The sequence below is a fragment of the Nylanderia fulva genome, unplaced genomic scaffold (assembly GCF_048542155.1).
Source record: "Nylanderia fulva isolate GAGA-0341 unplaced genomic scaffold, ASM4854215v1 Scaffold700, whole genome shotgun sequence".
NCBI classification, from domain to species: Eukaryota; Metazoa; Arthropoda; class Insecta; order Hymenoptera; family Formicidae; genus Nylanderia; species Nylanderia fulva.
The window spans coordinates 11443-24221 of NW_028190809.1; the positions used below are offsets into that span (position 1 = coordinate 11443).

The window sequence follows — 12779 nt, forward strand, 5'->3', positions numbered from 1 at the left end:
TACCCACTGTCCATCGGTAATAATACCGTGGAAGGAGACAGTCACGCAACAACCTCAGCCGCTGTTGCGGCTTAAGAGGTGCCCTCGTGAGTTGCTCGATGGCCTGAGCTAAGGGTGGATCGCTTGCGAGTTCCCTAGCACCTGTGTACTCGCAGCCCAGATACGTCCAGACATCGACCAGGGATCTTTGCGGTATCATCGCTCCCCCCACGGTGAAATAAGGTGTGGTGTCCACCTTCACCTTCTTGTCTCTGCCGGACGCCACCATGGACAGCACTCCGGTCTTTCTCGCGTTGATCTCGAGCCCATTTCGCATAAAGGCGTCATGAAGCCGTGTCAAGTTCTCCTGCAGCCCATCTCTGGTAGAGGCCAGGAGCACAATGTCGTCTGCGTAGCCCAGTGCATTGATAAACCGGCCACACAACCGATAGCCAACGTCCTCCGAGAGAATTCCTAGTGCTCTATCTACGACCAGATTGAACAGCAGGGGCGACAACGGATCACCCTGTCTCACGCCACGGCCGATCTTGATGGCCGACACTTCCTTAGCGCTGACCCCCTGCAACTCGGTCAGCGCATTCGAATAGACAGCCCTTACGTACTCTCTAAACTCCCGAGGGAGCCCCAGCTCATCGAGAGTCGTATGAATAGCAGCGTGCGCAACCGTATCGAAAACTTTCGACAGATCGACGCACGCCACATGCAGAGAACGACAGCGCCTCCGGGCGTCCCAAAGCACGGATGAAAGGACTGTGACGTTCTCACATACCCCGTCCACCGGCCGGAACCCCTTTGGCGCCTGTCGAAGATGTCGAGGGCTGCCAATCTCTTTGCCAATATCTTGTGGAAGTGTCTTATTATAACGGATCCTATGCTGAGAGGTCGGTATTCCGTCGGACCTGGCCGATCGGACATACCCCCCTTCTCAAGGAATACCGTTCTGGTTGTGGCGATTGATGAGGGGATCGTCTCTGCCAGGAGCAGCAGATTGAACAGAAGCGCACGAAGAATCGCAGGAACAGCGTTCCACATCCTCGGCGTAATCTGGTCCAATCCGGGCGCAGTGCCAGTCCTTACGGAAATCCTGTTCACCTCTGCAGGTGTTATAGGATCCCAGAGCAAGGTCTTATCCGCCACAGGAACTGGATCCGTGGCAGCGCCATCGCCGAGACCTTCGAGGTGAATCCCTCTCGGGCCCGACGTACGGCCCCGGCCAGCACTCGCAGCCTGTGCCGCCTCCCCAAACGACTCACGCAAGTCCGTCATGTCTCCATCCGCACCGCTGGAGGCCTCCATAATGGGGCGCCAGCAGTTAAGGAATTCGACAGCAGACGGCCTCTCGCGCACCGAGTCGCCCTCGAGGATACGCGACAAACAGGACTTCTTGTTCTTTCTGTAGAGGGATTGCACAATTGCATACTCCCTCTTTCTCTTCTGCTCCTTGCTCTCTCGTTTAACTGGAGGACAGTGCTTCTTTGCCGAAACGCGTTGCGGAGGGCGCACTTGTAGCGGCCGAGGGAAGATCATGCCCAGCCATCTTTCGATAGCCAAGACGTCGACCCTCCCCGCCGTCAGAGCATCTCTTGCCGTGCCAGCAAGAGTATCAGCCTCGTAGTTACGGAACGCCGCATTCTGCTCTACGAGTGATTGTATCTTGTCCCGCAGCCTCTGAGAACTTTGTTCAGGGGGAGGCTGATGTGCGCTTTGATCGTCAGTACTAGCCTCAATGGCCGCAGAAATGGTGTCGGCTCGTGTCATCACCGCACCATCCCTATCGCCCTCATCGATCACAATCGCGCGACGCGATTGGATCTCTTGGCAGAAGTCTCTAACCATCACTCGGTAAGGCTCCTGTCGCCGTTTACCCTTGATGGCTTCGAGACTCCTAATGGGGAACCTTGTCTCCAGATACTGGTTAAGAGAGTCATAGTTACTCCCGCCGTTTATCCGCGCTTGCTTGAATTTCTTCACGTTGACATTCAGAGCACTGGGCAGAAATCACATTGCGTCAACACCCGCGAGGGCCATCGCAATGCTTTGTTTTAATTAGACAGTCGGATTCCCCTAGTCCGTGCCAGTTCTGAGCTGAGCGTTGAATGGCGGCCGAAGAGGACGACCACGACGGCTCGCGCCGCCACGGAAGCCACGCAGCAAGGAAGATCCGCGGGAGGCCAAGGCACGAGACCGAGCTCGGATCCCGGGACCGGCGCGAGAACGCCGACCGTTCACCTCGCCCAGGCCCGGCACGTCAGCCAGACCCGCTTCCCGACCAAGCCCGACACGCCCCGCTCCTCAGAGCCAATCCTTATTCCGAAGTTACGGATCCAATTTGCCGACTTCCCTTACCTACATTATTCTATCGACTAGAGGCTATTTACCTTGGAGACCTGCTGCGGATATGGGTACGAACCGGCGCGACACCTCCACGTGGCCCTCTTCTGGATTTTCAAGGTCCGAGGGGAAGATCCGGACACCGCCGCAACTGCGGTGCCCTTCGCGTCCCAAACCCTATCTCCCTGCTAGAGGTTTCCAGGGAACTCGAACGCTTATACAGAAAAGAAAACTCTTCCCGGATCTCCCGACGGCGTCTCCAGGTCATTTTGGGTTACCCCGACGAACACTCTTACGAGGGCCCGAATTGTATGCGGTTCCGCTGCCGGGTTCCGGAATAGGAACCGGATTCCTTTTCGCCCGACGGGCGTGTGTCTTTCGTATAATATTTATTATTATTTCTCGACACTCGAGTATATTGTACGCCGTCATTGACATAGGATTTCTCCTAGGGCTTAGGATCGACTGACTCGTGTGCAACGGCTGTTCACACGAAACCCTTCTCCACGACAGTCCTCCAGGGCCTCGCTGGAGTATTTGCTACTACCACCAAGATCTGCACCGACGGCGGCTCCAGGCAGGCTCGCGCCCAGACCCTTCTGCGCTCACTGTCGCGACCCTCCTACTCGTCAGGGCTTCGTGACGACGCGGGAGAAGACTAACGCCCGCTCCCGGTTGCCGCCCCACTTGCCGCTGACGGCAGAGTATAGGCTCGACGCTTCAGCGCCATCCATTTTCAGGGCTAGTTGCTTCGGCAGGTGAGTTGTTACACACTCCTTAGCGGATTCCGACTTCCCCGGCCACCGTCCTGCTGTCTTAAGCAACCAACGCCTTTCATGGTGTCCCATGAGCGTCGAGTTGGGCGCCTTAACTCTGCGTTTGGTTCATCCCACAGCGCCAGTTCTGCTTACCAAAAATGGCCCACTTGGCACTCTGATCCGAAGATGTTCGTGGCTTCATAATTCAAGAAAGCCAGAGATCTCACCCATTTAAAGTTTGAGAATAGGTTGAGGTCGTTTCGGCCCCAAGGCCTCTAATCATTCGCTTTACCAGATGAGACTCGCGCGCGTTCCGTGCGGAACGGCCGAGTGCCAGCTATCCTGAGGGAAACTACACAAACACGCTCCCCCTCTTAATTCGCGCAGCATTCTCTGGGCGCGCGTTCGCCAACGTTTTACACCCTTGTGCGCTTCTCCTCCTCATTATTATTATTATTTCGGTGTGTCATTTCAGACGACGCCAGGATTTGCACCGCGGCCGGTCGGCGCGGCACAGACACCTCGGGCGAACGTCCAACGATCGCTCGTACGCCCATTGTAAGCGTTGCACAGGGCACAGGCGACGCGCGCGCCATTCTCTGGTCGCCCGCGTCGTGGCCGTGCGCGCTTTTCGGGCGCATGCAGTTTAGGGGTACTAAAACGACCTTTAGCCAGGCGTGGTCCGGGAATTGTATCCGTGGACCGCAATGTGCGTTTGAAATGTCGATGTTCATGTGTCCTGCAGTTCACAAGTTGACGCGCAATTAGCTGCGTTCTTCATCGACCCACGAGCCAAGTGATCCACCGTTTAGGGTAATCGTTCGAAATTTTTGCGTTCGCGAAGAAACGCGCTTCTCGTTCAACCATCGTGGTCTCTTCTCTCGGACGAGAGAGAGAGAATAATCGTGGTGGCTCTTCGATCAGCCTGTCCGCGCGCGTCCGAGGACGCGCGCGGACCGCCGCCTCCCGCCAGGGAAGGCTACGGCACAAAGATAGAGTTGTGTGTTTCTCGTTCGGAGCGTCTCTCCCGCAACGGGAGAGCCGGGGCGGAAGCTCTTTGAAGAAACCGTCGGACCGACACAGTTGACAGATTGGTCGAAATATCATCGATCCCTTCTCTGTGTTATATATATATTATAATAATATATGGGGGTCCTCTCGCTCGGCACTCGCGGTCGCACACCGTGTGTTCTCGGCACGCTGACCGCTGCCCCGCGACAACGGGGAGGGCGCGCGTCGACGAACGTCGTGGGTGCTGCACACACGCGTGCGCGGGCATAGGTTACCACCGGTTTGCGCTCAACGCCGAATCGACGCTCTATGTGTGTGTGGCCGGAGAATGCACACACACGAGCGTGATCGCGAAGCGTCTCGCTCCGAATCGTCGTCGAACACCGCCGGGCGCGCTGCTCTGCTTGCCGACTACTTTCAGTCAGAGAGGCGCGACGGCGTCCGTCGTTATATCAAAACACAACAACAAATTCCGTCAAAACCGTTATTTTTTTTTCTCTAAGAGCGCCTTTTCAGCGCGTCCATTCAGTCGCCGACTGCTGCGAGCGCGCGTCTCTCCCAAAAGAGAGGACTCTCGACGCAGAGCAGGACCTCTGGAACGTTAATGATCCTTCCGCAGGTTCACCTACGGAAACCTTGTTACGACTTTTACTTCCTCTAAATGATCAAGTTTGGTCATCTTCCCGGCAACATCGGCAATGCCGAGACATTGCCGCGCACCAGTCCGAAGACCTCACTAAATCATTCAATCGGTAGTAGCGACGGGCGGTGTGTACAAAGAGCAGGGACGTAATCAACGCGAGCTTATGACTCGCGCTTACTGGGAATTCCTCGTTCATGGGGAACAATTGCAAGCCCCAATCCCTAGCACGAAGGAGGTTCAGCGGGTTACCCGGGCCTTTCGGCCAGGGAACACACGCTGATTCCTTCAGTGTAGCGCGCGTGCGGCCCAGAACATCTAAGGGCATCACAGACCTGTTATTGCTCAATCTCGTGCGGCTAGAAGCCGCCTGTCCCTCTAAGAAGATTTGTTTGTACGTTGGTAGTAAAAACCCGCCAGCCGAAGCCGGGGGCCTTCGCGATACCATAAGGTACGCCTATTTAGCAGGCTAGAGTCTCGTTCGTTATCGGACTTAACCAGACAAATTGCTCCACCAACTAAGAACGGCCATGCACCACCACCCACCGAATCAAGAAAGAGCTATCAATCTGTCAATCCTTCCGGTGTCTGGGCCTGGTGAGGTTTCCCGTGTTGAGTCAAATTAAGCCGCAGGCTCCACTCCTGGTGGTGCCCTTCCGTCAATTCCTTTAAGTTTCAGCTTTGCAACCATACTTCCCCCGGAACCCAAAAGCTTTGGTTTCCCGGAAGCTGCCCGCCGAGTCATCGGAGGAACTTCGGCGGATCGCTAGCTGGCATCGTTTATGGTTAGAACTAGGGCGGTATCTGATCGCCTTCGAACCTCTAACTTTCGTTCTTGATTAATGAAAACATTTTTGGCAAATGCTTTCGCTTTTGTCCGTCTTGCGACGATCCAAGAATTTCACCTCTAACGTCGCAATACGAATGCTCCCATCTGTCCCTATTAATCATTACCTCGGGGTTCCGAAAACCAACAAAATAGAACCGAGGTCCTATTCCATTATTCCATGCACGCAGTATTCAGGCGAAGGTAGCCTGCTTTAAGCACTCTAATTTGTTCAAAGTAAACGTACCGGCCCGACTCGACACTCAGTAAAGAGCACCGCGACGGGATATTAGTTGGGCCGCCTCTCGCGAGGCTAAGCCCACCGGTAGGACGTCCCACATCACGCCAGTTAAACACCGCGAGCGGTGAACCGACGGTGTGCGACACAGATTCAACTACGAGTTTTTTAACCGCAACAACTTTAATATACGCTATTGGAGCTGGAATTACCGCGGCTGCTGGCACCAGACTTGCCCTCCAATGGATCCTTGTTAAAGGATTTAAAGTGTACTCATTCCGATTACGGGGCCTCGGATGAGTCCCGTATCGTTATTTTTCGTCACTACCTCCCCGTGCCGGGAGTGGGTAATTTGCGCGCCTGCTGCCTTCCTTGGATGTGGTAGCCGTTTCTCAGGCTCCCTCTCCGGAATCGGTGCTAGGACCGTGCGATCAGCACAAAGTTATTCAGAGTCACCAAAATAAACGGTGGACGAACGGCGAGCCGCCCGCCACCGATTGGTGTTGATCTAATAAAAGCGTCCCTTCCATCACTGGTCGGGACTCTGTTTTGCATGTATTAGCTCTAGAATTACCACAGTTATCCAAGTAAATGTGGGTACAATCTAATGAATTATAACTGATTTAATGAGCCATTCGCGGTTTCACCTTAATTCGGCATGCACTGAGACATGCATGGCTTAATCTTTGAGACAAGCATATGACTACTGGCAGGATCAACCAGGGAACTTCGTGTTCGGTTACTCGCAAGGGAGTAACTCGCGAGCGAGCATTACTTGTTTTCTATTCTCTTTGAAATGGAAATTTTCTTCGTTGTGTTCTCTTCATCTTTATTCTCTCTAAATATCTTTTTAGACTATCCTTACCATCAGGTCCTTTAGCCGTTGGTCGCAAAGCTGCGACCGCCGTTGCCCGTCCCTTACCGCGTGGAGGCGGACCTGCTTTATCTAGCATATGTTTTCCTTATATTAAAAGCTTTACTGGTATAACGCATTAGGGTATTAAAGTTGTTCTCGTTGGAGATGTAGTCGCTTAGTTTTTCTTTTCTACCCATGTGCTCCATGACTCTAATCTCGTCATATCCTGGACAGTCCTGCAGTATATGCTCACTTGTCTCGATTTCTCCGCATATTGGGCATTCTCTTCCGTCGGTCGCTCCGCGTTCGAATAGAGTGCTATTTATCGGCCCATAGCCTGTCAGTATGTACGTGCACTCTCTTCCAGGCGTGAACTAGCTATTCTGCTTTACAAACGTAACCTCTTTTATGAACCGGTATGTCATTCTGCCGTGGTCTTCGCTTTGCCATCTACGTTGCCATTCTGCTTCGACTTCTCTTCTTATCTTATTCGTCTCTTCTACCACATTTCTATCGTTCACGTTTTCTTTCGCTTCATATCTATAGTTATTCCATTCTACGTCCAAGTTTCTTTTCATTTTATTACTCACTCCTTGTTGGATAATTTCCAAGTCTAAAGGCATTATTCCGCTTATTACTTGCATGGCGCTAGTCGACGTCGTTCTACATGCTTTCGTGAGCACTATGAGCAGCGCTCGCTGAGCCGCCAAAATGTGTCTTTTGACTAATACATGTGACACCTTGTCAAACCAGAACGCAGCCGCATACGTAGTAATTGGGGTTGCTACTGCCTTGTATAGTATTCTCAGGACATGTTTTTTGAGCCCCCACTCGTCCCTTGCGACTCTTCTGATTTGCATCATAAATTTGACTAGTTTGTCTCTTAGGTATCTTGCGTGTGCTATGAAGGTTAATTTGCTGTCAATTAAGACACCAAGGTATCTTACTTCGGAAGCATATTTTATGTTTTGCCGCTCGATTTTTAGCCTGGGCATCCTTTCTTTGTCAAATTTGCCCTTCATCATAAGTGCCGTAGTTTTTGTCGCCGATACTTTCAATTTATGTATCACACACCATTCATTGATAGTTTTTAAGACACATGCGCCAGTTCTTTCCAGTTCTTGCCTCGAGTTCCCTCGTATTAAAGTCGCTAGGTCATCCGCGTACGCTATTGTCTCTGTATCGCTTATCGTTGTAAGCTCTTGCAGTAACGCATCCATGCAGAAATTCCACATTGCTGAGCCTATGATTGACCCTTGCGGGCAACCCTTCTGCATATATTTATGGGCCTCCTTAAAATTAGATTTTACCACTACTTTTCTTTTACTAAAGTACTTGTCGATAATTCTGATTAAAGTGCTACTACATTTTGCCATGATCAGCCTTTTCTTAATAGCGGGCCACCAAAGGTTATCAAAGGCCCCTTCGATGTCCACAAAGAGGGCCACTACGTATCTCTTGTCAGTGTTCAGACCGTTTCTGAAGGCAATTAGAGCGTCCTCTGTGGAGCACCCTTGTTTAAAGCCAAACTGATTCTTGCACTCCAGGCCCATCTCCTTGTAACATCTAGTGATTCTACCAATCAAAATTCTCTCAAAGATCTTCGCAAACACTGGTAAGAGTGCAATAGGTCTGTATGAGTTTAATAAGCTTCTGTCCTTCTTGCTATCCTTTAATATTATGCGCAGTGAAGCTATCCTCCATTCCTCGGGAAATGTTTTTTCTCTTAGGCAAATATTTAGCACTTGTCTTATGACTTCCTTGTTGCTTGCCCATACAGCCTTTAGCATCTCTCCTTTTACGCCATCGGCTCCTGGGGCCTTATTCTTCTTGATCCTCTTGATGGCAACCGCCACTTCCTCCTCCGTGATTTCCTGTTCCATATTACTATTACGATATCTTTTATTTTATGATTTTATTTCTGCGTGTACTTTACCTTCTCCGCCTACATCGTCTGGCGGTACGCATTTATCTAGAAGAGCACTTATCGTCTCCGCCCAGTTATTTGTTTCCTTTCCCGAGGGCAGGGTTAGGGTGCAGAAATAGTTCGGCTTCTTTATCTTATCGCGAACTATTTTGTAAACGATACTCCAGGGATCTTTATTTCCGGCCTTAGTTACAAAGCTTCTCCATGCAGCCGTTTTCTCCTTCTTGATTAGCGAGACATATTTATTTCTGGTTCTTCTGTAGAGTTCCCCATATTCGTTCACGTTTCCTAGATTTAACCTCTTTGCTCTTAGGAGGTGCTTTTTGGCTTTGTTCGCGTGTGATCTAAGTATTTTTAGCTCTTCGGTCCACCACGGAACCGTTTGGTTAGCCAATTTCCTTCTCGGAATAGATCTGTCGCATATTTTAAGTAACGTTTTATTGAAGAGCCGCGCTGGCTCGCTGGCTCTACTGCTCTCCAATTTGTTCAGAAAATCTTTGTTAAATTGTGCCTGAATCAATTCATCGAAGGTGTCCCAATTTGCTTTTTTCAGATTATAGCCATTTTGCATGCTCCACTCCGTCCTCCTTAGGGTCTTGTCCCCAATCTCGAAGGCAATAATATTATGGTCACTTGTGGTGCACGCTGTGTCCACCTTCCAGTTTCTTAGTTTACTGGCCAGACCTTCGCTGACAAGTGTAACGTCTATATTCGACTGTCCCCTTTCCGTCGAATACGTATTAGGGTTATTTGGCTTATTCATTATGCAGAGGTTGTGCGACAGGATGAATTCTTCCAGCTCCTTCCCTCTCTCGTCTGTGGTGTCGGAGAACCACCAGTCCGACCTGGCATTTGCGTCCATGGTTACTATAATATTGCACCCAGAGAGTTTTTGTAGGATATTGTCTAGGTCATCTAAGAACGGTTTTATTTCTAAAGAGAATTGGCAATACATGTTAATAATGTAAAGCTGTTCCTGTCCCGCGCAAGCCTGGAAGCACATGATATGTTCGTTTTCCATACTTGTGTTTTGGAAGACGTCCATTTTTCCTTCTCTTATCACCGCGGCGACCCATGCGTCTTTTTTGTCAGGTTGAATGATCCTTAAGCCCGGCGCAGAATATCCTCTTACTCTCCCCTTATAAGAGTAAGGTTCCTGTATACAGAGGATGTCAAAGTTTTGTTTGTTAAATATTAGTTCCAGGTTTACTGCTGCTGCTCGCGATCTTTGCGCATTTATATGGGCTATCTTTATTCCCATTTAATCTTATTGTAATATAAGTCTACGTGTTTTAGATATTCTGGGCATTCCTTACTTTTTACGCTATGTTTGGTATCCACACGTCTGTTTCGCGAGCAGTTTATGCAGTTTAGGTCTGCTTGTTTTTTGCAGTCTTTCTTTAGATGTTTCTTGTCCCCGCAGATTTCACATAGCTGGTCCTGAGCCGTGCACACCTTTGCTACGTGTCCGTATGCGTGGCATTTAAAGCATCTTACTATGTTTAAATATTCTCTTACTCTATACGTCCGCCATTGCATATAGATTCTTCCCGTCTACAAGTCCGGTTAGGAATCTTCCCGGCATTTGTACTATCCAGTTCGCGTTATTTTCTTTTGTTCTATACTGATATTTTACCGAAATACCGTCTTTTAGTTCCTGTAGTTCTTTATCACTTAAATGATCAAAGTTTTTGCTAATTAGATCATGTATGATCTCAGTCCCTTTATATTCTCTCTCCACGTCATAAATTATCAATGAGGGAAGCAACTTTTTAGGTTCCTCCAGTCTTAGGTTATTTTTTCGTAAATCTATGTTTTTCAATATTTCTACGTCTTTTTTGCTGTCCACTTCAATAATTACGCCCTTTCGCCTCATCTGCTTCATGCTTTTTATTTTAATTCTTTCCTTATCATTCTTCAGGCTCTTTAAGATCTGTTCTTTTATTTCTTCGTTCGTTCTTTTGCCATCTTCCTCTTTTTCTGGCTTAACAAGAATTACCTCTTTGCTTTGAAAGCCACTTCTACCTTTCTCGGGTTTCCCAGACACACGCCGCGAGCACGAAGGAGTTCTGGCGGTTATTTCCGCGTATGTTCTTTCTTCTTTGTTGCTTCTGCAATTTGACTCATAAAGCGCCTGAAACTTCTCTTTTTCTAGTATCTCCTTCTGCAACCGATGCTCTAAGTTTGCCCATTTTTCCAAAATGAAGCGAATGGACGTTCTACTAATCTTATTGCTGTCATTAAATAAAAATCTTTCTAGGGTCTCTCTATCTTTGCGGACAGCTTCCAGCGTGTTTCCATCCGTATTTTCATCACCTGTCATAGCTTCCTCAACTCCCTCAGCGTTCGCGGGGAACACAGACTCGGAACAGGAGTCGTTTTCTCCCTCCAATTCTTCAACCGCTCTTTGAGTCCCATCCATTTTCGAGCCGCTGGCTACGGACCCGGGTGGGAAGCGACTGACCGATCCTCTTCTAGCAAAGGGATCCGATCCACGGTCAACAGTCTCCGCTTTCTTACTCTTTGTTGTTTTTAATGCTAATTTTTGAATTTTAAACTTATTTACTTCCATTTTATTCCCACGATTGCGGTGAGGTATAAAGTCCACCCTGGCAGAGCTCTTATTGCCAGGGTAAGCCTATTTTCATCGGGGGGGCGGCAGGTACCCCGGAGTTTGGCCGCTAGTGGCCAGTCTACCCTCCGACCATGCATCCCTTCGTCGCGCGCCATTGCTTGGGATTAGGGGTATTTTTTATAGAGGTTCCTTCCTCGTGGTCCAGGCGGCTAAGCCAAAACCCCGGCCCCCAGAGACGTGACCTAGGGGTTACGGTATGGGGCCCTAGAATTGAGTCTAGGGACTACGTACACCGCAGTGTACGGATCACTCTTAGCACCCATCCCTCTCTGTTGTGGGATGGGTGAGCCCCCCCACCACGACAAGGTGGTGATCCACGGGGGGGAGTAGATAGGGGGGGGTAGATAGGGACAGATGTCCTAAGTTGATTTAACGTGCGGTACCTGCTCAGAGAGCTCAATCACACGACCCCCATGGGTGCGGAATTGGGATAAGCCCAATCAGCTCGTTCCAGCAGGCCAGGAACTACCAGTAGCGCCTCCGAGTTTGTAGGACTCTTCGGCAACCCACCGGTTGGGGCGAGCGCCTGTCCAACGCTCTACCAGCTGTGCAGGACTGCTGCCCGAGCAGATACGCTGCTCACCCGTCGAGGCCCGAGAGCCCCTAACCAGCATGCGGCTTCAACCACTGTCCCCACGAGTCCGACCTCAATTGTTGGGACGAGGGACGAATCCCCCTGGGCAACCCGACTCCCGTGGTACCAGTCAAGATCACTGGTTGGATCTTCGTGGCCGAGACCACTCCCAGCTTTCGGAGGCCTACACCTCCCAGGCATTGGTCGGCCTATGCTCCTCGGGAACATCGGCTTCTCCTATCCTCCTTCTAGTATCGCCCTCCTTCTCTGAAACACAGTTTTTGCATACACACCAACACTTTCATACCTTTCCTTACATTCCAACATGCGACTCACATCCACATTGCCATTCTCTCGCACAATCACACCCCACTCGCTCAGGTTCCTTACATCACCATACATTGGACACTCAACCAACACATGCTTCCAATTCTCTCTTTCCGTTCCGCACACACAGCTCTCACTCTCAGACAGACCACGCTTATACAGAAATTCATTCACACTTCAGGATATAGCCCAGGCTCAAGCTAGGCCCGAACTCCCGGCACTCACCCGCAAACCTTACATTCTTTATAAATTCATACGTCACTCTTCCTTTCTCGCTCTCATTCCATCTGTTCTGCCACATCTCATACAGCCTCTCACTCACCAATTCCATGCATCCTTCCACACCTCTCTCCCGCAAGTCACCATCATTCACTACATCATACTCACTCATACCAATTCCCTTTCTCGCCTTGTACACGATTCCTCTTCTCACGCACTCCAGGTCCCACGGCAAGCCACCCATAAGGACTTGCATGGCCGCCGTGGAGACCGTCCTACATACATTCAGACACGCACTCAACACCACCCTCTGACACCTATTGATGAGCTCCCTCGCATACCCGAATCTCATCACTCCATACCACACACTCGCTCCATACATCACACACGCCATAAACAATCCCTTATACAGCACACTCACAGCCTTCTTTCGCAAG

At 50.2% G+C, this 12779-nt stretch overlaps 1 protein-coding gene, 2 non-coding genes and 1 pseudogene across 3 annotated transcripts; all 4 read right to left on the reverse strand.

Moving 5' to 3' along the window:
* Positions 1-2361: 2361 nt before the first annotated feature.
* LOC146720352 (large subunit ribosomal RNA) lies at positions 2362-3517 on the reverse strand (annotated as a pseudogene).
* Positions 3518-3750: 233 nt separating this feature from the next.
* On the reverse strand, positions 3751-3905 carry LOC114938518 (5.8S ribosomal RNA). Its single transcript, XR_014926114.1, has one exon. It is a non-coding gene; the product is annotated as a 5.8S ribosomal RNA (ribosomal RNA).
* Positions 3906-4702: 797 nt separating this feature from the next.
* Positions 4703-6530, reverse strand: LOC146720353 (small subunit ribosomal RNA). The gene has a single exon (XR_014926115.1). It is a non-coding gene; the product is annotated as a small subunit ribosomal RNA (ribosomal RNA).
* A 3308-nt stretch (positions 6531-9838) lies between these two features.
* On the reverse strand, positions 9839-11159 carry LOC146720354 (uncharacterized). Its single transcript, XM_085488732.1, is given in 2 exon segments — positions 9839-10139; positions 10141-11159. Coding segments are annotated over 2 exon segments (1320 nt in total).
* Positions 11160-12779: the final 1620 nt, after the last annotated feature.